We start from the raw sequence: 23,939 nt of genomic DNA on the forward strand, positions 1-23,939 counted from the left end.
TTTGTCTGTTTGTTTGGATTGCCTGACTGTGTATGACATTTGCCTGGATTCTGATTACGATTTTGATTTACTTTAATAAACTGCATTTGGATCCTCAACCTTCGTGTCTCAGAGCAGTTCGTAAGGCAAACATATGTGCATTCAGGAAAGAGATTGTTGTATTGTATTTATTTTGAAATAAATGTTAAAAACACACACATGCCAGCAAGGCTAATAATATTTTGGCTACATGTAGGGTTAAATGAAAGCATAAAACTATGAATAAAAAATCAAATGTAGTTGGATCTTTCTCAGGATGTCACCAATGCTATTTGCCCTTTTTAAAACAAGGCTGTCTGATTTGATGGCAGGTCATATAGGGCAGGTCTCGTGGAATGTTGTCAGACAGGCTCATACTACAGTGTCTAAAAAACCCTTCCAGGTTGGATGTTGAACCCCCTGCCATTTCCGTCTGCATTCTCTGTCCTTGAGGGGAGTATCAATTTGACTGCACTTGATCTGATTTGCAGGCATGAGAAAGGAATAAAAAAAAATACAATTATTGACCAAGAGCAATATCAGCAACCGCTATTATAAATTAGTCAACATGTCAAAGAACTGTAGCCAAAGTTTAAATCAGGCCTTACATAAATAAATAAATAAATAAATACTTGTTGGCAAATTATACTGTAAAAAGAGTTGCATTATCTATAATCATCATAACTGCATGCCATTATTTAAATATAATATAACATTACTTTGATTACATGAGAGATTTTTTTAGCAGAATTGATAACAACTCTAATACTCTATAATAGACTGATTTCATCTATTGAAATATGTGTTGAATGAGCATTTTTGTAAATGTAAATATAAGTATTTACCCGCAAAAAGAAAACGATGCAAGTCATTACCAGCCCATATATGGCCATGACTCCAAACACGACCCACCAAACCAGGTGACTCTCGAGTTGACAGATATCACGGCTTTTATCTTGGCTCTCTGTTGACAAACCCACACAAAAAGAGCAACACAAAGTTGACTTTAAACTGTACAGGAAGTCATATTGGCAATTTGTTTTAATCTATTTATATGCTAATCTTTTTTGTCTTGTTATACATTAACAACCATTAAAAATATACCTTCAACTAACACAATAGTTTGCGGTGTGTTTGGCACTGTCTTAAATGGAGGAGGATAGTTTATTTCGGCCTCACAGGTGTACAGGTCTGTCAAATTCGTAGTCACGCCGAGCAGGATGAAACTGGTACTCTTATCCACAACATTAACACTGAGATTGGCAGGGAAATTTGGGCTCTTGCTATTTATGTTGTTGGATGTATCATTTATCTTGATAGAAATTAAGGTGACCATGTATTGGCCTTTAAATAATCTGAAGTCAATTTCTGTTGCATTGAGTACAGGGCAGGGCACATTAACATTGCTGTTCACTGCCACATGCTTAACCGGCGGGAGATTGCCTGCAGTGTAGAGAAGACAAAAGTCACATAGTTCCATCATTAACATCTCACAACATAGTATTCAAGCATTCATTTTTCAAAACCTGAAATCTCTTATTGGTTTGGCACAATGTTCATTTACAATTCTTATATTACATTATTTATTTTATACTTGAAAAAAGATTTTGCAGAAGTGGTTATGGAATCCACAAATCACCACAGTCACCTACGTTGCAGCAAAAGATGGCTTCTGTTCTCAAGATCGCTCACAGGCTCTCTATCTATCCTATCTTACAGTTGCATTGCTATTTCATTAAGATATATGCACTTCTTTTTTAAAAAAAAATTATAATAATAATAATAATAAACTATGGATATAAGAACAGTAATTTATAGTTTTGTCTTTTTAGTTTGTGGTGGTCTGAAAAAACGTTATGTATGATGAATGTACACAGGCACTTATAAAAAATATATGCCAGAATAACAAACCCAAAGAACCGTTTGACTGGTTTCACGCAAATCTTTCATCACAACTTTTGCCTGTAAGAGTGGAGAAATGTTGTCATAGAGACAGTTTCTGTGTGAACAAACTGCTGAACCTCATTTCGGAAACAAAAAAGGAAAGAGTGAATCATCTTCATGAAGAATCAATAACTCTCTCAGCACTGCATTTTCTCGTGTCATGTCAGCTTGTTGCTAAATGTATAGCATTTTTGTTGCAAGGTCCCACTTTAAATTAAGTGTCTTATGTACTAACTTATCTTATGTACTTAAATTAGGCATTTGATACAATGCATTTATTGTGTACATCCATGTTTTACATTGTATTTATATATTTTTAAATACCTTCATGTAATTACAGCTGTAATAAATGTGCATCTATACACTGTTGACCCTTCCCTTACTCCTTAAACCACCCTTGAACCTAACCATACCACCAAACCTGTGTGTATCCTTACCCGTATCGGAAGTGTTTTGTTATACAACATGAACACAATACAAATTTTTCACCTACTAGTGTGTTCTGCGAAATGGGTTCTATCAACATGCACTCAATTGTACCTTGTAGCATTACAAATAAAATGTTTGTGGTAAAACTGATCGAGTCTGACTGCATAATATTTCATTTATCCAATCCTCACGCAATCAGTTATATATTTAAGAATATAATTATAATTAAGAATATAATTTTTTATTATTAATATATTTAATAAATTTAGCAACTCAACAAATGTATGTTGTTGCTCAGATTTCAGTGTGACTGACATGAAAGAAAGAGAAAAACTAAAATTAAAAACTGAAAATTTTATTTACACATACATAACTAACTTTTTTTGCTTTTCCAATAGTCACATTTTTTTTTGTTATTATATAAAAAAGACTTAATTTAAATCATCAGTTCTCTTCTATATATTGTTGTACTGTGTTGTTGAAAATCTTCACGACTAAGTGCACTTAACCGCAGATTGTAGCGACAAAAGTAGCAGAGTATATTCATCATCCACACAAAAGGATATTATAGATATATTGAAAAATTGGCGAGGAAGAAGATACGGAGCAACAGGTAAAGCACCAAGATTTAAAATGTCTTGTATTATTTTGCCTCTTATAAAAATCTCGTGTTCATTTACAGGTTATTATTAGGTTTTTACAAACTATTATTAGGTTTTTATTTTATATATATATATATATATATATATATATATATATATATATATATATATATATATATATATATATATATATATATATATATTATTTAAAGTTTATATATATATATATATATATATATATATAAACCTAATAATAGTTATATATATAAATAAAAACCTAATTTGACTATATTTGACTAAAAGGGCATTCCTGTCAGCCCACACAAACTTTTACCAATGGGGTAAAAGTAAAAGATTTTATGGTATCTTGTTATTGTGACTTTACACTTTACTTTTTATATTATACAGAGACTTCAAATCAAAATGGAGACTTTAGTTTTTTATATTTTAGTTCGAAGCAAGTTTGAATATTTGCTGGAAGCTGCTTGCAGTTATAAACCCAAGGACACTGGTCTCGTCCTGGTCACATTCCGTCCTAAATCAGGGTTTCTTTCTATTTTAAAAAAAAATCTACAAAAAATCTAAAGAAAGGACTAATCCTACAGTATTTAATATAACTAAATCAGCCGTAATACATTAGATACATTATACAAGACTTCAGATAAACAAGATAACAAGACTTAAGAAAACAATGGCATATAACTTGTATAAGTGTGTATGTAACTCACTGTATTGCATGTTTAAAGTTATCACAAGAATCAATATCTTACCTTTGCACATGCTCTGTGTTTCAGATCGGGTGCTATGGAAGAGACAGAGACATAGGAGGGTCACAGATGTACTGAAAATCTCCATCTGTTATATTCTAAGTTTTCACAAAATGGAAGCGTTTTGGCACTATGGCTGCTTGTATGGCAAATTCAACCTTCGGTGTAACAGAAGAACGGATTGCAAGCCAAACAGGAAGTTTCCATTTTCTCCTTGCACCCTTTGTGGTTGATGTTATTTGCATGTTAAGGTTTCATATAGTGCGTTTGGTAGAGATTCTCATGGTATCATACAGTAGCTGGTGTTTCCTCATTGAGGGGAGGTAGAAAAGGAGACCCCTGTAGGTGTTTTATAGTAAACTGTCTGTTTGAGTATTGTTGGGGGGGGTTGTTTAGGGTTAAAGTGGGTTTGTGCTTGAGAGTAACAATGCAGAAAGTGAAAGAGAGAGAGGGAGGAAGAAAAAGAAAGCCAGCTCCTAAGCTCTTCAAAGTTAAAATGACAGAAACTTGATCAGAAAAGGCCTGCATGCATTTTTTTTTAAAAGTGCATTAAAGGCATTTTCTGACACATTCAAAAACATGATGTGGGGGGAAATGCCTTTAAGCTGATTTAGTAAGTCTTCATGTTTCCTGTTTTTAATCTAGCCTAAAACTGTGTGCACGTCAGAGGCAGTGCACTTTGTGATCTCTATGGCAACCAACTTACAGAAGAACACTGAAACCAACCCACGATGCTGACGATGATCTGTGTTCATTCTGCTCTTTCCTTAATGGAGGGAAAGATGAATCAAGTTTCCTCTTATATTATACATGAGATGAGAACAGATGCAAATAATGAGGTTTTGTGGTTATCTTTATATTTAGATCTAAACCTAAAACTGGTTTCAGACCCCACATGCACGAGCCCCCCCTTAAATCTACTTCCTGTGTAAACCACAAAACGTGACAACATGTTTACAGAGTCTCCCATTCATGGGTATAATAGTGCTTCCACACAGAAAGTATTGGAACATCCAATCTTATAGCTGTCTTAGTTTTACAGACCTTAATAATATTACACTGTTTTCATTTTTAAGGTTGTAAAAATGCTTTTCCAAATGCATGTTATATAAATAAAGTTTTTTTTAAATCAAACAAATAAATAAATGTGAAACCCCATTTCCAGAAAAGTTGGGACATTCTGTAAAATAGGAAGCTTCTATTTTTTGAGCTGTGATGTGCAAACTTTTCCCTACTTTTTAAAAAAAATGATTGTGGTTGAGCACCATCATTGAGCATTTTTGCCCTTTAGATGTGAGCACTTTGTGTTGAATTGTTGTGGAACATTTTGTAAAATGCTATTTAAATCAATAATCTGTGATTTGTTCATTCTCTTTAAAGTCGGCATGAAATCAAAATTGACCCTATTTACTTTGTTAGCGGATATTACTCGTCTTGTGGTAAACAATTAATCCGTGCAAGTTAATACACGGGAAAAAATTGTTTGCCGAAGTTATCTTTAATCAAAGTCTGAAAAGTTACTTCCGGGTCTGGAATGGCGTTCTTTTCTGATGACATAGGCTTGACAACTTGGGTTGGTTAAACGCTTAACCACTCCCCTCAAACCGTTACTCTGCTATGGGGGAGAGATGGAGAGGAGGAGCGCTGAAGTAAAACCCTGCCCTCTGTTCAATATTCCCTTTCACTCGGAAATGCGTCACAACACTTGAGAAAAGTCGTTTGCAACTTCCGGTTCACGCGGACTTTAACCTTTTTTTGAACTGATGAAAGTAAGAAAAGATTTCCAATGTTTTGTACTGACCAACTTTTTTTATTTTGATGGCTGTAACACGATTCAAAAGAGCTGTGACAGAGCCAATGTGTGTCACGTGAGGAGAAATTTTTGCCCAATCTTGCCTGATATAAGACAGCTGCTAAACAGTCCAGTCATCGTTGTCTGATTCTCCTTTTCATGATGGCCCATACATTTCCACTATAGGACAGATCTGGCCTTCAGGCAGGCTGTCAGGCACATCCACGGTGTAGAGTATATATACAAAACCCCAGTGTTTGGGGTTGTAGCATGTGCAGAATAAGGCCTGGCATTGTCTTGCTTCCCATTTAAATATGTCATTTAGATGGCAAAATATGTCTCAAAATCCCAATATATGCCTCGATGTCAATACCTTCACACACATGCAAGTCACTAATGCATTGATGCACCCCCATACCATGATAGATGTTTGCTTTTGCAACAGTTGCTGATGAAAGTCTGGATGGTCCTTTTTGTGTTTGGGACCGAGAACTGAAACATGGACTCGTCTGACCACAGCACATTTCCACTGTTTTTTGGACCATCTGATATGAGCTCTGGCCCAGAGAACTCGCCGGCATCCTTGCGTAACAGGATTCTCTGGATTCCCTGAATCTTTTCAGAATTTTATAGATGGTGAAAGACCCAAATTCTTGGCAATCTTGCATTGAGAAATGTGACTTTGGAATTGTTGGACAAATCTCATGAAATTTGGCACAAAGTGCTGAGCCATGACTCATCTTTGCTGGCAAAGACTGATCATTTGGTGGAGACTCCTTTAACCCTTAAATGCATCATTATTATACATATTAGTGATCCAGATCTCTTACATGGATGGATCTCTACCTGTCACTAATATAAAACTCACCGGATATTTGAGTAACAATTAGCCTACAGAAGGATAAAATCAAGCTTATTTTGTTACCCTCTGGACAGTTTGAGCAGATGTTTCATCACTGCCCTCGTCAGAGCTCATATCCTAATACATTCAGCATTTGGCTCATATTCACGATCTCAAACATATTCTCAAAACTATATATTTTTCAATATCTTCAATATCAATATTTTAATTGCTGACAGCTTCTTTACCAGATCCACCACCAAGTGCACAGTGACACTGATATTTGATTGCGTTCAGTACTTGCCCTGCAGTAAATCGCTGAGACATTTCAAGTTTTGCTGATGATACTTCCTATTCTTTTGTTTTCTGCTATGTAGCTATCAGTAGTCGCGTTTCCATTACAGATTTGCGCAAATGTTTTGCGCTATTATCTAAATATCGATAAAAAACTATTGCGAAATGACGGCGTTTCCATTAACCGATGTTATGCGACTAAAACGTCCTTTTTTCTCTCGCGATAAGTCATTCCAAAAATCACGGCAGCGGACGTTGGTTTATATAATCTCACAGCCACCGCATTAGACATTATTATTATTAATGGAGGGAGACGTACGTGTTATCCAAGCATTAATGGCAGGGAAAGACCCTTATTCCAAACGAAATATAAGGAGTTTCTGGGTGTTTCACCCTCATTTCTGCGCTGAGGTTTTGATTGTGGCATTTCTTTGAAGTTTAGAATCCAGTATTCCTATAGGCTAATTATTGTTTCTTTTATGAATTTAATAAAGAACTCTGTCTCCTATTCCAAACGATGTAGGCTGCTTTTGTGTCCATTCGTTTTTTCCTTTTTAAACCCGTAATTGAAAAACGAAAAATAAACGGTTGTCTTTTTAAAACGCAAAGTTGAACACCACAATTTTAATTTGAACTGGCTACACCAACTGCTGCGCAAAAAAGTAAATATCGACGAATTTTCAGATGTTTGTTTAATGACTTTTTCCCCCTTTATTAAACATGTAAAATATTCACAAATTAATATGGAAAACTTGTTGATTTTACTGGTTTACTGATCATGAAAACGCGCCTGATTGTTTTATTTTATTTTAGCCTACAAAAGCACAACATTTTCTTGTTATTGTTTACACAAATAAACGTAGTTACAAATAATGTATTATTATTTTCTGTATGACCAGAAATTATAGAGTAGGCTATATTAAGTTGTTTCACTGTTAATAGGAAAATGTTCACGCCCGCGCCTCCGTGCCATGTAGTGCGCGCTCCACACTCCACACATACCCTTAGATATGCGTCAAAATATTGTTTATTTGTGATAATCTCAGCTCTGTATTATTATTGTATTATGAATGACATTTGACGAATTGGTTTGTTCCTTTTTTTTTGGATAAAAGCCTCATCTAAATATGTAGCCTATGTTATAATGATGATAATTATTATTATTTGCGTACACGGACCCCAAACACACCGCGTCTTCTAAGTCAGGTGACTGTAAATGCGCAAAAACTGTTTCCATTGCAGTTTTGCGAAATATTCCTTTTTCGAATTGGCTGAAAAACCTCCTCATGCGAGCGTAAAAACTTTTTTGCGATAAACGAGAGTTTTTGCGAAATTGACGTGTTTCCATTGAGCGTATTTTCAATTCGCAATTTCAATTTGCGCAATTTGAAGGGTAATGGAAACGCGGCTAGTGAAACTTCACTTCATCATTGTTTATCAGACATTGCCACCTTGTGGAATTAAGGTGAATTGCACGCATTTAGATTCGATTATTGTTTATTTAGATTTGATTATTGTTGTGCAGAAAAAATATAATGACATCCCGGGTCACTATAGGTATGCGTTAAGGGCTAATACTCAATAATGATACCCTCAGTTCACCTGCTTATTGTGGACTGTTTCAAAACAGTTGGATATTCTGTAATCTTTATACTTTTATGTTGCCTCGAGTCCCAGCTTTTTAGGGAGTGTTGCAGCCATCAAAATCAACATTTGTTTAGCCTATACAAAATACAATTAAGTTAGTTGGTGAAAACATTGGAAATCTTTTCTTTGTACCTTTGTCAGTTAAATAAAGGTTCAAGAGAATGAACATATCGTAAGTTATGACTATAACTATGGATCTATGAGACCGAATGATGACCGTCACCACGGTCTTACCTTGAATGACGCCATTCTGCTAGCTCTCCTCGAGACCTAATGTAAACAATGTCAGATGACTGACCCCAAGTGGTTGGTTCGCTATAAAACATCCGGATGAACCGAACACTTCCTCTTGCCTGGAACGCCTCAGTTCATCCCGAGTGACAAGAAATGGTGACGGTCATCATTCGGTCTCATAGATCCATAGTTATAGTCATAACTTACGATCTATTTCGACCTCACTCAGACCGTCAGCACGGTCTTACCTTGGATGACTAGTGCCATCAAGGTCACGAGGGAATGTAAGCCTCTCCTTCTTCACATCCCTGCTTAGCGGCCGAGAGCAGAATTGTGGACCCAAGCGTAACTGGGTCCGCCACATTGACCCTGTAATACCGGGCAAAGGTACAAGGTGAGCTCCATGATGCCGCTGCACATATGTCCGTTAGTGCCACCCCTTTCAGTGCTGCCCAGGATGTGGCCAGACTCCTGGTAGAATGAGCTACCAGGTTCCCTGGGACTGGTAAGCTCTGACTGGAGTATGTGTGTGCAATAGTGTCTACTATCCAATGTGATAGGCGCTGTTTCGAGGCTGGTTTTCCGACACTTTTCTTATCAAAACACAAAAACAACTGAGTGTGTAAATGTCGTAACGACTGTGTCCGCTCAATGTATGTGCGAAGTGCTCGAACTGGACATAAGGTAGCAAGATCAAGTTCTGTAGAAGAGAGATCAGGATCAGGTTGAAACGCTGCAAGTTCGATTACTTGATTGATCGTGCAAGTATTAAGAACTTTAGGCAGGAAAGCCGGGTTCGGCCAAAGAGAGACCCCTGAATAGTTTGCTTTCCATCTCAGACAGTCTTTATCTACTGTTAAAGAATGTAACTCACCCACTCTCTTTGCTGAACAGATAGCAAGAAGGAAAACGGTTTTCCACGTCAGTGATTTAAGATCCGCTTGGGCCAATGGTTCAAATGGGGCTCTAGTCAATGACTGTAGAACCATGGGAAGATCCCAGGATGGTGATCTCAGCCTTTTCTCTGGATAGAGGCGACGTGCACCTTTGAGAAATTGAGTAACCAACATGTGTTTACCAACTGATAAACCTTCCACAATACTGTGGAAATGAGAAATAGCTGCCACATAAACTCTTATTGTGTTGACTTTTCTTCCTGAGTCTAGAAGTGACTGAAGAAAGCATAAAATAGAATCAAGACCACAATTTGTAGGGTCTAAATTTTTGTCCTGACACCAGTTAGAGAACACACGCCACTTGCTCGAGTAGTTATCCCAAGTGGAAGGCGCTTTAGCATTGTTTATGGTTTTCCTTACTGCCTCCTCTAGCTGATAAGAGAGGGGCTCAGTAGGGGCCAAACCCAGAGTTGTAACGTGGCTGGGCTCGGGTGCCAGATCTGTCCCTCCACTTGAGAGAGAAGGTCTGCTCTGATTGGTAGTGGCCACGGATGGCCCTGTACCAGACGTAGGAGAAGTGGGAACCAATGTCTCTTTGGCCATTTCGGGGCAATCAGTAAGATCCTGCAATGTCCCAGATCCAACCGTTTGAGCACATGAGGAATCAATGGTAGGGGAGGAAAAGCGTACAATAAACCTCCCGGCCACTCGTGAGACAGTGCATCCAGTCCCAAAGGCCCCCCTTGGCCGCTCAGAGAGAACCACATCTTGCAATGGGTTGTCTCGGCTGATGCAAACAGGTCGGTGTGGGCTCTTCCAAAACGGGTCCAAATCAGATGCACCACCTCCGGGTGTAATCGCCATTCCCCCGGGAGAGGTCCAGTTCGGGAGAGGAGATCGGCCGCCCGGTTCACTTCTCCGGGTATGTAGACTGCCCTGAGAGAGGCAAGTCTCGGGTGGGCCCAAAACAGAAGTCTCCTGGTTTCCTGGAGGCAGCGCAATGACCTGGTGCCTCCTTGGTGATTGATGTAATAAACTGCTGACATATTGTCTGTTCTTACAAGGACATGCTTGTCCTGTAGGAACGGAATCAAGTGTCTCAAAGACAGATAGATTGCTCTGAGCTCCAGCACATTGATGTGTTCCATGGTCCAGGGGAACATCCATGAGCCTCTGACTGATCTTCCTTGCCTGACAGCCCCCCATCCTGTCAGAGAAGCATCGGTTGTCACCACCATTCTCCTCGCTGGTATATTCCCCAGCGGAACACCTTGATTCAACCTGCTGCTCCTTATCCAAGGACGCAGAGCCTGAACACATTTCTGCGTGACCTTCAACTTCACTCGCCTGTGTAATTTGGGGTGAAGTTGAAATTTGTTGATCCATCATTGCAGTGGTCGTGCTTTGAGCAATCCCAGAGGCACTACCTTTATTGCTGCCGATATCATCCCCAGTAATCTTTGGAATTGTGCCAACTCCATCCGCTTGCCTAAGCGGAAGGATTGTGCCAGGGCAGATAACCTTGCTACCCTCTGTGGAGATAGAGATGCTGTCATTGTTAAGGTGTTCAAAACTAACCCGACAAATACGGTTTCTTGCCGTGGTTCGACATTGCTCTTTTCGTGATTCATGCGGAACCCAAGCTCTTGTATATGGTTGATAACAGCCTCTGTATCTCTTAAAACCTGGTGACGGCTTGGTGCACAGATCAACCAGTCGTCCAGGTATGGGAGGATCTTTATACCCACAGCCTGAAGAGGGTAAAGAGCGGCTGACACCACCCTGGTAAATACACGGGGAGAGAGGGAAAGGCCAAATGGAAGGACCTCGAATTGATATGCTTGGCCTTGAAAAGCAAAGCGAAGGAACTTCCTGTGATCTGGATGAATGGGCACATGAAAGTATGCATCTTTGAGGTCTAGTGTTGTAAACCACTCGTTTGGCTCTATAACCTCCAAGATTTGGGCGGTGGTCAGCATCTTGAATGGCAACACTTTTATGTATGCATTCAGACATCTTAGGTCTAAGATGGGTCGGAGACCACCATCTTTTTTGGGCACAAGGAAATAGTTCGAATAAAACCCAGTGTGCTGTTCGTTGGGTTGTAGCTGAGTAATTGCCTTCTTCCCAAGAAGGGTTGCGATTTCTTTGGATAAAATGTTTGCCTGGACTGAGTCTTTGACCACAGTTAAGTGAATCCCTGAAAACGAAGGCGGTCGCCGCCGGAACTGGATTCTGTATCCGCTTTTTATCGTAGCGAGTACCCAACGATCTGAGATTTTTCTCTCCCAGCTGTCCAGGCATAGCTGGGAGGAGATTCCGGCGGCTCTTCCAGGATCGCTACGCAGTTCCCCCATAGGGGCCTGAGCCCCTGGGGTTTCGCTTCTTTTGTGGTGCATTTCTAACTGATGTACGAGACCGAGCCATTTGTGAATGCTGTGGTACTTGTCTGGCACTTTGGCTGTTATCAAACCTCTGAGGATGAGTATTTTGTCTTCTGTTGAACTCCCATGATCCTGGCCGACTAAAATAGGGATGATGAGGGGGCTGATAGCCTCGATATGACTGTCTAGTTGCCTTAGCGGGACCAAACGTGCGTTGCACTGATTCTCTTCTACGCCGCGCTTGCTCCGCTCTATCGAGTGTCGTTTGAGAGTCTGGATGAAACACACGGCCTGGTGTGACGGGCATGTAGGTCAGTTCCTTCCTGATAGTATCAGGTAGGGAGGTCTGTGCCAACCAAATCTGTCTACGAGAAAGGATTGCAGACGACATAGAAGCCCCAATGTCTCTAGTAAGCTGGGCGTGCGTAACCAGGGCTGCATCAACCAAACCCATAACGTCCTGATCCTCCGGATTTATAAGTTTCCGTAAAGAAGCCAGAATTATGGCTAAGGCATTACCAGATCGGGCTGCACGTGTGGCTGAGTTGTAGGTTCGACACACTAGGTTATCGGTCTTCTCACATTCTTTCCGGGGACAGCGTGGGTCATCAGTCACCCGGTCTAGACCCAAAGGCGTTAAAGATGCCATTTCACGCTCCACCGCTGGCATACCTCCCATGCCTGTTTCTGCAGCATATTGTATATTAGCAAAACGTCTGCAACCAGCATTGAACTGGGGTGCAGCTTTGGGGTGATTCCAAGCTTTGCTTAGCATTTGTGAATAGTCCTCAGAAACAGGAATCGAAACAGATGGTTGAGACTGGGAGACCCCAGTCCACACTCCTTGCACCACTGGTGTCGTTGATGCCTCAGCCTGGGTTTCCAAACCTAAAATTCTTGCAGCGCTAAGAATTCTGTTAAGAATGTCAGGTTGTGTACTGTCTCTATCAATAACAGAAGATCTGGACTCATCTCCTTGATCTTCCTCACTCACATCCTGATCATTACTACCAAAAAGAGAGTCATGAGCATGGAGAGAAATAGTGTCAGGAATGTTACCTCTTCCTCCCTGATTTGGAGGGATATCGTCCTCAGAGACAACAGATGGAGCTGCATGTTGTTGTCCAACTAACCCCCTATCGTGGGGCCTAAAACCATCCATTTTCCCAGCCAAATCCCGTAAAGTTGCTAGAATTTGCATCTGGGTGTCAGCTTGAGGGTCTGAAGCCCTTGACCTTCTTCCATCAGAACAGCTAGGTCCATCATGGACTTCAACAGGAGAATGTTCCCTTCTCCGTTTAAGGGAGCGTGCACCGACCACTGATCCTGATGCACCTCTATCATGAGCTGCCCGTTCAAAAAGGCTAGCTCTTTGCACTCTCTCTTGTAGGGAGAACTCAGCTGCGGCAGGGCATGGTTTTTCAATGTCCTCCAGTAAATGGGCCATACCCAGACATGATGGACACTCCCGATGTCCATCCCGAGGATGCATGGTAGCATGACAATAATGGCACAGAGGTTGACTCATGACTGTAGGACAGCTGCGTACAGTTGTAGCTCGGATAACTCACAAAAATATGAATACTCTACTCCTGCGCACAGGAGTTTTGCCAAATTATATGTAAATGTGTGTATACACAATCAAAATCATATATATACTTAATTTCACTGAGCCGCTGCGAACAATGGAGTCAGTGTGATAATTAAATTTCTTTTCTTTTTTTTTTTCAAGGTTTTTTTATTTTATTTTATTTTATTAACACCTATCTATGCGCGTACGCACAGATCAAGACAGGTGACAGAGTCCGCTCAGCTGCGAACAGCAGATCAGCGGGTAAACAAATAAACCTCCTTTCAACTGATGTGAATAATTGAGCAAATAAATAAATAAATTACTCACCACCTCCGTACGCTTCTTAAGCGTCGGAATACAAGCGTCGGAATACAATTCCTACAAAACAAATATTAACATGAATCAAATTCGTAAATTTGTAAATAATACCAACCACTCACCTGAAATATAGAAGAAAAAGGAAAAAAAAAAAATGTTTTACCGCAATCCTCAGGGGCACCAGGCGCCTGCACTACAGTGACGGATTGAATGGGTAAAGATTTCCAAATAACAGCGTATTGTATACACGCGGATTTTCTCCAAACCGGTCTCTAAAGAGGCGAGAAAGGCAAAGAGGAAGTGTTCGGTTCATCCGGATGTTTTATAGCGAACCAACCACTTGGGGTCAGTCATCTGACATTGTTTACATTAGGTCTCGAGGAGAGCTAGCAGAATGGCGTCATTCAAGGTAAGACCGTGGTGACGGTCTGAGTGAGGTCGAAATAGATCCCAGATTCTTGATTGTATTGCATTTTACAAAATGTCCCCACTTTTTTGTAAATGGGGTTGTATTTTTTTAATAAAAAAATGTATTAAAATAAAAAAATACAATATTTTAATAATCAATTATATAATTACATAACCATATTACCTCATAATGTATTATACACAATTAGTTAATTTATTATGAATAATAGTTAATTTATTATAATTTTAGTATTAGTATTGTTTATTATTATGTTTTACTTAAATAATATTAATATATATATATATATATATATATATATATATATTATTATTATTATTATTATTATTAATAATATTAATATATTCTTATTAAGTATTATCACTTTGTTCATAGTTTGGCGTTTGCTTTAATCCTACTTAAAGCTAAAGTATGTAAGATTCTGAGCCACAAGAGGGTGCTGTTTCCAACAATAACAAAGGCGAATCTTGATGACGCTATGAAGGAGAGTGGAACGATGGGAGATGTCGTTTTCAACATCCAGAGACGTATGGAATTAATGAATAATGATCACGGATGAGGTAATTTATTAGTTTTTGTATTACCTGTACGTCTGAACGCGAAATTTTATGCCATGATAATGAATTAACTACAAGGAAGGAACGCGAAATGTTATTATGCTATTATCCTGTTACAGCTATTTGTCAAATGATTTGTTAGGTTAATGCTGCATAGTTTTAGGATGTTTAAATAGTTAATGAAATGTTGTTTTACGTGTTCAAACCAATCGTAGTAAAATTTAATTTGAATGGACATTTGCAAGTAGGCTAATGGCTTAATATTTTTTAACAACAGATATCCGATTGTATTTAATTGCACTGCCATAATCTCGGTCACGGACATGGGCCGGCCCACCTTGTACAGAATATAAAATAATGACGGAAATCATAATAGGCTATTACATGCGTGGGTGCGGGGACGTTTATAATGTTGATATAAGATATCGCATCACGATAGTGTTGTGGGCAAGTGTGCCAGCATATAACGTGGGATACCCGAGTTCGTGTCCCAGTTAGAGGAACTTTTTTTTTTACTAACGCATTTGTCCACGTGATATTGTGGAAACCAAGGATAGTGCGGATATTGCGTCACTGACAGGCGATATTTTTTTCCGGGACGGACAATTATTTAAAATAGGAATTTCTCTGAAATAAAAAATCTTTGGAGACTTTTGGGATATTGTAAGTACATAACTGCAGGAAATATATCACACTGTCCAAGTGATTTTTGGATCTTTTATTACAAAATTGTTACATATACTGTACATCCTAAATTTGGCAAAACCTTACTGTTGATCTCATGCAGTTTTGGTTTTGTCCGCTGGGGGGAGAACGTTACTTTCTGTTAGTTAATTTGTTACTTCGTTCTTCAAAACAAATAAACTAACGTTACCCAACCCAACTAGCAAACGAAATGCTAAGTTTGTTAAATTATTTGAATGATTGATTGAAAAAAATTATTGACTAAGAATAAAATCGAATATTTAATCTACAATTGAAATTAACTTAAATTTAACAATTTCGAACAGTCGTAGAAATCAAGATTGCGTCTAAATTATGCAAAACGGGTCTCCAGAAAACTAATCCTGGCTGACTATCTAATGAAACAGATGTATTTTTTATTATTCTAGCTGTGGCCGTGTAATCCAGTCAGTGCCATGATACATGCACACATGTGCTTTTCCGTAGTGGTTCTTCTCACTGCAAAGCCAGTGACGTCCAGATCTAGCTCCGCCCCTCTAGACCCAATGGGTGGAGCCTGATCTAGTCCAGTTCCACCTGTGGACTCAATTGGTGGGATAGGGTGTGGTTGGACCGTCTAGTTCCACCCATTACGTCTAGCGAGGGGGAGCTGGACGTCAAGCTCCACCCACAAGCCTCACGCCCGTTGTTCTCTTGCACCAGTAGAGGTCTGCTGGTGTGCTCTTGTGAAGAGAGGGGCGATCCACGCACATCCATATGATCGGCTGATTGGTCGAGCGCTGAATCTGGGCAGGACAGGAAACGGGACGCGAGCAACGCGCAGCAATCTCCGTTCTCCGGGAGAGAGAATGGGAGAGGAAACCGAAATGTGTCAATAGGAGACTGGAAGGATTGAATCGGGCGAATGAATAATTTGCCCCATTGGTATATGCCTATACTGCGCTGTTCACCACCAGGGACGTGGGATATTTATCTTTAGTACTCTTATAAATAAATGTTGGCTGTTTTCATTACATAGAAGAATTGCAGAGCTCTTCGATTCTGGGTAAGTGGCCACTGTTATCTCATCTTATGTCTGATACTCTAACTATAGGCTTTAACTTGTGCTGCGTTCTGTTAAAGTAGGCTACGTTTACATTAGGAACGCACTGGGGATCGCCAATATCCCACTCCAAAGAAAATGGCTCAGTTATACTGTCTGCTGTTATTGTATGTCCTTATGAGAAAATTGCCTGGACAAAAAGGCATGGAGCGTGTTAAAGAAAGGGGTCGAATTCATCTTTGTCATTTGACAATGGGACAGTTCCCACGTGCACACAAAAGCTCCCTATCATCAATCAATGATTTTCTCTGGACGGGTTGTAGTTGGTTTGCAGAACTATGTGATTGTACGCTTTTGGCTTCATCTCTAGTTGAGTCAAAGGAAGCCTCTTGTAGGTCTGGGTGTGTGGCCGAATAGATACTGTGACCAACGGTCATTTTGGTCATTTCATCATGTTACATTTATTCACCAACAACACCGGAGAATAAAAAGTCCGTCACGTGTTCTTATAAAATGCTGTAGCCTACTGTATATGTTGGCATGATCCTGGGTGTGTTCAAAACATACGCCCATAAATTTCATGCCCCCTTCACCCCACGTTGGTGGAGGGAGTTGTTTTTTTCCACGCACTGTAATTACCGGTAGCTATGCTTCCATCTCTGAGCTTTAAAATGAATATCACTTGAAACAGTGTTGTCAGCTTGCTGGTCTCCGCCCAGTCGAGCCCGAAGGCTATCGTGTAGTTCTGGATATTAAACAACACATCTCCATTCGATAATTATAAATGGTTCATAAATTAATGAAAGCAGTGTATTGATGTTAGTGGGGATAAGTGCAGTCTATGAACAGATTTCCGTCATGTTTAACCGTGTTTTATTTGCGTGTCGCGTGCGCTTTAGGCCGTCGTGTCCAGTCTGTGTTCATTGTCCTGCTACAGTCACTCTTAGGTCATAGCCTAACGTTACATGTTTTCGTCACACGTACGTTTTCCATTTTTTTTTCAGTATCGTAGTTAATGTAATTCTTCATCCATATCCATGAATAGCCATTTAAATGGGACTATGTTATGTCCATGTTGCTGTTAAAAGTGAGAGTTAAGATAATGGATGTTTAGAATAATCTTGTAACTACCTTGACTACTGTCATTCAGAATATGTTAAACAGGGATTGTCCCTTCCTCACATGTTTCATGAGAAGGGGGAAATGACACGAATACCTTTAGTTTTAGGGACATTTGAGATGTTATTGTTCACAGACACATATAATTTTTTAAAAAAATAGTTTTAAGTTAGTTACTTATTATGACCTCATAGAACATGTCTAATCAGTATTGTTGTGTCGCAATTGACACATTACACTACACTTGTAATAATGCAATGTGACCAAATTTGAGGGGTGTCCATGCTTTTCAAGTGCTTTTGCTTCAAATAAAAGTGAATGTAGTGAGATGTTGAATATAAGTTCTAGTGCCACTTTTTTTTTTTGTCTGTAGTCAACAATCAACATCCTTCATAGAGTAGAATGTGGGATGTAGTCTTTGAATTGTTGACCTCAAGAAAATGAGTAGGCTACTTAGTCCATGTTTTCCCATTTTCCTCAGTTCCTTGTTCACTGCCATGTAGAGAAGGGAATGCATGGTCCTCTGGGCATGAGTCTGGACAAAGCAGTGTGTATGAAAAAAACAGCTGTTGCTAATGCATCTCAGCAAGGCGAAGATCTAAGTCATATGTGTGTGTGATCTGTTTAACTAAACATGCCTTTACATTTCATGTCAAATTTAAGGGAGATAATCCAGCTATGTGGGACACTTTTATACAGTACATAATTTCCAGCTTCTGGCAGCTACATTTATTTTTTTATTTTTTTTATATTACATTTCTGCGATTGGACGTTTTGCATGTTTTGAATGATTTTGATCTCTTAAGAAGTGTAAAATGTAGAAAATTGATACTTTGAGTTAGATTTCAAATGTGCACATTTTTTTCCAAGAGCTGGGGCCACACAAAAGACTCAGATGTTAGTTGGTGTTATTTTACCAAAGCTCCCCCTCAGAAAAGGGGGCAAACCTTCAAAGAGAACTGTAACCCTCCGTGAAACAGTCACCAGGGAAAGTGAAACCAGATAGGTCCTAAGCAAGGAACCGCAATGGAGCACCTGGAGGCCAGCGAATGCCCTGCTGGTATACATGCTTGGCACCAGTCATCAGGTGCACTTGGCCTTTGGCTTTCAGGATTACCAGAGCTACACTCTTCACACTCAGTTGCCTCTTTTCCCATAAGTCATTTGCCTAACTTTAACTCCCAAACAGAGCTGATTAAAAAAACAAAGGGAGACAGAAAAACAGATTTCAATAAAGAAAAACATATTATTTAGCCTACTTTTGCAAAACAATATAGCCTAATGTAAAGTCACCTCATGTGCCTCTGTAGCCACACACTGCCTGTCATTCTAGCCCAAGTATTGACAAGGATACTGACTCCTTTGCTCTGAACATCTTATTCCAGTGATTTTCCAAAAGAACTGGGGACCATCTGTTTTAGTGAGCTGCTCAGAGAACATTGGGAAATTTCAACTAAGGCACTACTCAGTTTGTAACAAAAGGCTGGAGGTGAGAATTAGGGGTGTGTACGAAAAGTCTTTCAATCTTATTCCGCTTATTCGGGGCCGGGTCACGGGGCCAGCAGTCTAAGCAGAGAGGCCCAGACTTCCCTCTCCCTAGACACTTCCTCCAGCTCTTCCGGGGGACACCGAGGCGTTCCCAGGCCAGCCGGGAGACATAGTCCCTCTAGCGTGTCCTAGGTCTTCCCCGGGGTCTCCTTCCCAGTGGGACGCGCCTGGAACACCTTCCCGGGAAGGCGTCCAGGAGGCATCCGGAACAGATGCCCGAGCCACCTCAGCCGACCCCTCTCGATGTGGAGGAGCAGCAGCTCTACTCTAAGCTCCTCCCGAGGGGCCGAGCTTCTCACCCTATCTCTAAGGGATCGCCCAGCCACCCTGCGGAGAAAGCTCATTTCGACCGCCTGTTTCCGGGATCTTGTCCTTTCGGTCATGACCCAAAGCTCATGACCATAGGTGAGAGTAGGAACGTAGATTGACCAGTAAATCGAGAGCTTTGCCTTGCGGCTCAGCTCTTTCTTCATCACGACAGACCGGTACATCGACTGCATTACTGCAGCAGCTGCACCAATCCGTCTGTCAATCTCCCGTTCCATCCTTCCCTCACTCATGAACAAGACCCCAAGATACTTGAACTCTCCACCAACCTGAAGTGGGCAAGCCACCCTTTTCCAACTGAGGACCATGGCCTCGGATTTGGAGGCGCTGATTCTCATCCCAGCCGCTTCACACTCGGCTGCAAACCATCCCAGTGCATGCTGAAGTTCCTGGTCTGAAGGGGCCAGCATGACAACATCATCCGCAAAGAGCAGAGACGAAATCGTGTGGTCCCCAAACCCGACACCCTCCGGCCCCTGGCTTCGCCTAGAAATTCTGTCCATAATGATTATGAATAGAACCGGCGACAAAGGGCAGCCCGGCCGGAGTCCAACATGCACCGGGAACAAGTCTGACTTACTGCCGGCAATGCGAACCAAGCTCCTGCTCCTGCCGTATAGGGACCAGACAGCCCTTAGCAAAGGACCCCAGTCTCCATACTTCCGGAGCACCCTCCACAGGATGCCTCGAGGGACACAGTCGAATGCCTTCTCCAAATCCACAAAGCACATGTGCATTCGTTGGGCAAACTCCCATGAACCCTCCAGCACCCTATAGAGGGTATAGAGCTGGTCCATTGTTCCACGACCGAGACGAAAACCACACTGTTCCTCCTGAATCCGAGGTTCTACTATCGGCCGTATTCTCCTCTCCAGTACCCTGGCATAGACTTTCCTGGGGAGGCTGAGAAGTGTGATCCCCCTATAATTGGAACACACCCTCCGGTCCCCCTTCATAAAAAGAAGGGACCACCACCCTGGTCTGCCATCCCAGAGGTACTGTCCCCGAAAAGTCGAGTAGAATTTTGCAACATGTTGCTTTGCTGGCCGTAAATGCAGTGAATCCATGATAAATCCTGAGCTACTACTAGTCTAAAACTCAGTTATAATTAAATGCATTGGGTGGTTCTGTGGAGTGTGTAAACACGTTTATTGTATTTGATCACAGAATATAGTTTTCTCCCTCTAGGCGCAGTAAACATTGTCGGGTGAAACTGAGTTATCATAATATCTAGAAGTCGACTGTTAGGGGATTTTACCAATAAAGATAGGTTGGACCACACTGGCCGATAACTGATTAATCAACTGTTAGGTTTTAAAATGGATTCTGATTGAAAACAAACAACACATAAAATAGTGTTGAACATTATTACAAAAATTTAAAAAGAGTACTGAACCATGAAAAGGACTTGAAAAAACAGAAATCTGAAAACACTGTCTAATTGATCATGAGATGTTTGCCCAGCCCATTTTGATATTCATTAGTAAACTCGCTAGTCTGGCAAGAACAAATGAAGTGGCTCATTTCCCAGATTTTGAACTTTCCTTCTTTCCTTCCATCTGTGTCCCAATGATGTTTGACCTCTCATGACATTAGTGATCTCACCATGACGACAGCTCTATACTTCATCCAGCTGGGAAATATATCACTGAGTGTTCCTCCCTTCCCTCAGAACAGAATTTTCTTATTCAGTATGCTTACATTAGATAAAGAGAAGTATACTAGAAGAAATATACTGAATTAAAAGAAGACTTAATTCAATTATTAGAGCAAGGCAAGGGGAAAGAAGAATGCATCAAACACAGCATCTCATTGGCTCCTCTGGCATGATGTCATTTATTTAAAAGGCTTAAACTGTCTTGAAATCAGCTGTAAGGCCATGACCATGCTCTGAGAGCGAATGAATGAAAGGAATGAGATGGGTCAGAGCATATCCGGTCACACTAAATTTGTGCTTATTTGTCCACTGACTACACAATCAAATATGTTTAAATCATATCCTCTTGAAAATACAGTGCTATCTGAAAGCAGTAGGCTAGATTTATATTTTGCTTGGAAAATTTATACTGTAGGAAACAAAAACTTTAGAATGAAGATATCTTTTTTTTCAATATTATATAATAAATATCTTGTCGTACAGTCTGACGCGGCTTTACTGATGTTTGCAATTTAGACATGTATGCTGTTTTTAGTGCACTGGCACGTGATTAAAACAAATCATGTGCCAGTGCACTAAAATCCATAAAAATGTCTAAATTGTAAACATCAGTAAAGCCGCGTCAGACTGTACGACAAGATATTTATTATATAATATTGAAAGAAATAATTTTGTACACTGTAACTATCTGCCCCACGGTACCAGCAGTCTACCAGTAACTAGTCTCATTTTAATTAGTAAGAACTCATTTTTATTTGTTAGCTAGCTATAATATAGGCTAAGATTATTCTGCAAATGCTTTAGTTTTAGGACAGTTCCTTAGTCTTTGTGACCTTTCGTTCTGGACTGGTCTGTGGCTGTGAGAGACCTGAATGTCAAACTGAATTTAGAATTTTTAACTTTTAAACCACTTTTCAAGCTATATCTCATAATTGTTTTAAGCATTACAGCTTTTAAAACTGTTATCAAGCTCATGCCTCAGTGGGAACTATGTAACATAGTGGAGCTTGAAGTGTGATCTTAGTCTTAGCCATGTACATAAACAATCCAGGGTCATTCAGAATATTTGAGCTCGCAGAACACGTGGGCACTGATGGTTGAAGGTCCCTTTGTTGTTTGCTGACTTTTCTGGCTAGGCTTGTGTGTCCCTGTAATGGAGGTAAAAATGTCCCCAGTCATCTAATCTTATTTGATTCTTGGTTTTCCTCAGATAAAATTGGTTTCACAGATAAAGACTACTTCTAGTCTAGACTTAAGTTAATTACACCTAGTTCAAACCTACGTACATGTTGCCATTTGTGGCTTCCATTGATTCACAATTGATTTTTGGGGGTAGGACTAGACATAGCATGTGTTAAGAAAACAGGCTCTATCAAGAGAGGTTCAGATTAGAGCATGAATGACAGATTGTGAATTTTTGGGAGGGCCTGGCCTTGTTAATAAAGGCTTGAACTCCCTCAAAGGTTGTCAAAACAAACTGTTAGTGGGGGTTTTAGTACATAAAACAAGATTAATTTGAGGGGGAAAATATATTTTAGTATATTAAAAGTAAAAGTATCACCTGAGGGTATTTTAGTTTTTTCTCCGTGTAATAATCTTATATTCCTTGTATCGCTTGTGTTTTGTTGATTTGTTGACTTTTGTTTTTTGAAAAGTCAGGAAGAAGTCACAGAATTTTCATTTTTGGGTGAACTATTTAATTTTTGAATGAACCTTTTCAGCTCTCATTTGAAATATGTAATTATTACATTTTGATAAACAGTTACATTGATTGTTGCAGTTACCTGCATTTATTCAACAGGATCTGCACTGGTACGGTAGTCAAGTTCACGACGACTCAGTCCTACTCAGACAGGTTATGAGTCAATGATTGGGTTTGTTGTCAGTGTCATGGGCTTATTTTGTACAGAAGTAGTTTTATGCCCCTTTTATGGATTCAATTAATGGTGAGTGTGCAGTGCTCAGTGTCTCACACACACATTCTTGGTAGGTTCCAAACCACTAGTCACCCTCCTGTTAATCTTTTGGCCATTATGGCCATTTTATTGTGTGGCTGCTCCCAATTACACTCCCACGTGCCATACAGGAAACTCTCAGGCCTGTTTCATGGTCAGCCTCACTGTTTGGCACTCTGCGGTTCTTTGTGCCAGCCAGGGACGTCACTTGACCCTTTTTAGGGGGCTTCAGCGAGCGATTGTGTCTCCTCAAGAGACTTGGATTAAACCACTTGGTTATTGTGGATTACTTGTAATGCAAATTGGTGGAATGGGCTTTCAGTGGAGGGACATAATTCAGTCAGGTTTTATAAAAAATATATTTGTGTAAAAAAAAAAATTAATGAAATGGTTGAGTATGATTGCAGATTTTTTTTTTTTTTTTTTTTTTTTTTGGTGAATTCTCCCTTTACGGAAGCCCTGTATAATCAGGCTGATTTTGGGTTCATCCAAACATGTTTCTTTCTTGTGAACAAAAGACATGTTCTTGTGGACAAAAACTTGATAGAATCAAAGAGAGCAAATAAAGCACCACTTCTAAAACCACTTCTTACTCTGCATTGTAGCTTTGGCTCACACAAATGTCCGGCTGGTTTTCCTCACAGTTCTGCATAGAGCAGTCCAAAGAGTTGTGGACTGATAGCAGCGAGTATCAAAATCTGGAAAGACTTAAGCAAAATTATGGCAAGCTGTCATTTCTGACAGGTTCATAAAACTGTATGGCAAGTGGTCATTGTATGGAAGAATTTGTAGCTTTGGAGGAGCTGGAATTTCGTCAAACCCCCCATCACTGTGGGAATATTCCATATGTTGAAATTCCCACACAGTGTGTACTTTTTACAGCA

The 23,939-nt window shown here is 40.0% G+C and overlaps 2 protein-coding genes across 4 annotated transcripts in view; one reads left to right on the forward strand and one right to left on the reverse strand.

The window, feature by feature from the left end:
- Positions 1-161: 161 nt before the first annotated feature.
- LOC307000171 (T-cell-specific surface glycoprotein CD28) lies at positions 162-23,760 on the reverse strand. Of its 3 annotated transcripts, none has more exons than XR_013797993.1 (5): positions 23,649-23,760; positions 3,764-3,795; positions 1,134-1,461; positions 864-982; positions 162-498 (listed from the first exon to the last, which is right to left on the reverse strand). XR_013797993.1 is itself a non-coding variant. In XM_079615568.1 (5 exons), exons 1-5 carry the CDS (start codon positions 23,705-23,707, stop codon positions 391-393), a joined length of 657 nt encoding a protein of 218 aa, XP_079471694.1. In that variant the 5' UTR covers positions 23,708-23,722; the 3' UTR covers positions 163-390. The 3 variants fall into 3 exon arrangements, 2 of the variants coding, with proteins under 2 accessions (XP_079471694.1, XP_079471695.1); XM_079615568.1 differs by having other exon boundaries at positions 163-498; positions 1,123-1,461; positions 23,649-23,722; XM_079615569.1 differs by lacking the exon at positions 23,649-23,760 and adding an exon at positions 3,919-4,060 and having other exon boundaries at positions 166-498; positions 1,123-1,461.
- raph1b (Ras association (RalGDS/AF-6) and pleckstrin homology domains 1b) overlaps positions 16,125-23,939 on the forward strand; it is a 56,908-nt gene continuing 49,093 nt past the window's right edge. The window contains exon 1 of the mRNA XM_079616162.1: positions 16,125-16,452. The gene's annotated coding sequence lies outside the window, so the exon portion shown is untranslated. The remainder of the gene's footprint in view (positions 16,453-23,939) is intronic.

Source organism: Phoxinus phoxinus (assembly GCF_949152265.1).
Source record: "Phoxinus phoxinus genome assembly, chromosome: 6".
Taxonomy (NCBI): Eukaryota; Metazoa; Chordata; class Actinopteri; order Cypriniformes; family Leuciscidae; genus Phoxinus; species Phoxinus phoxinus.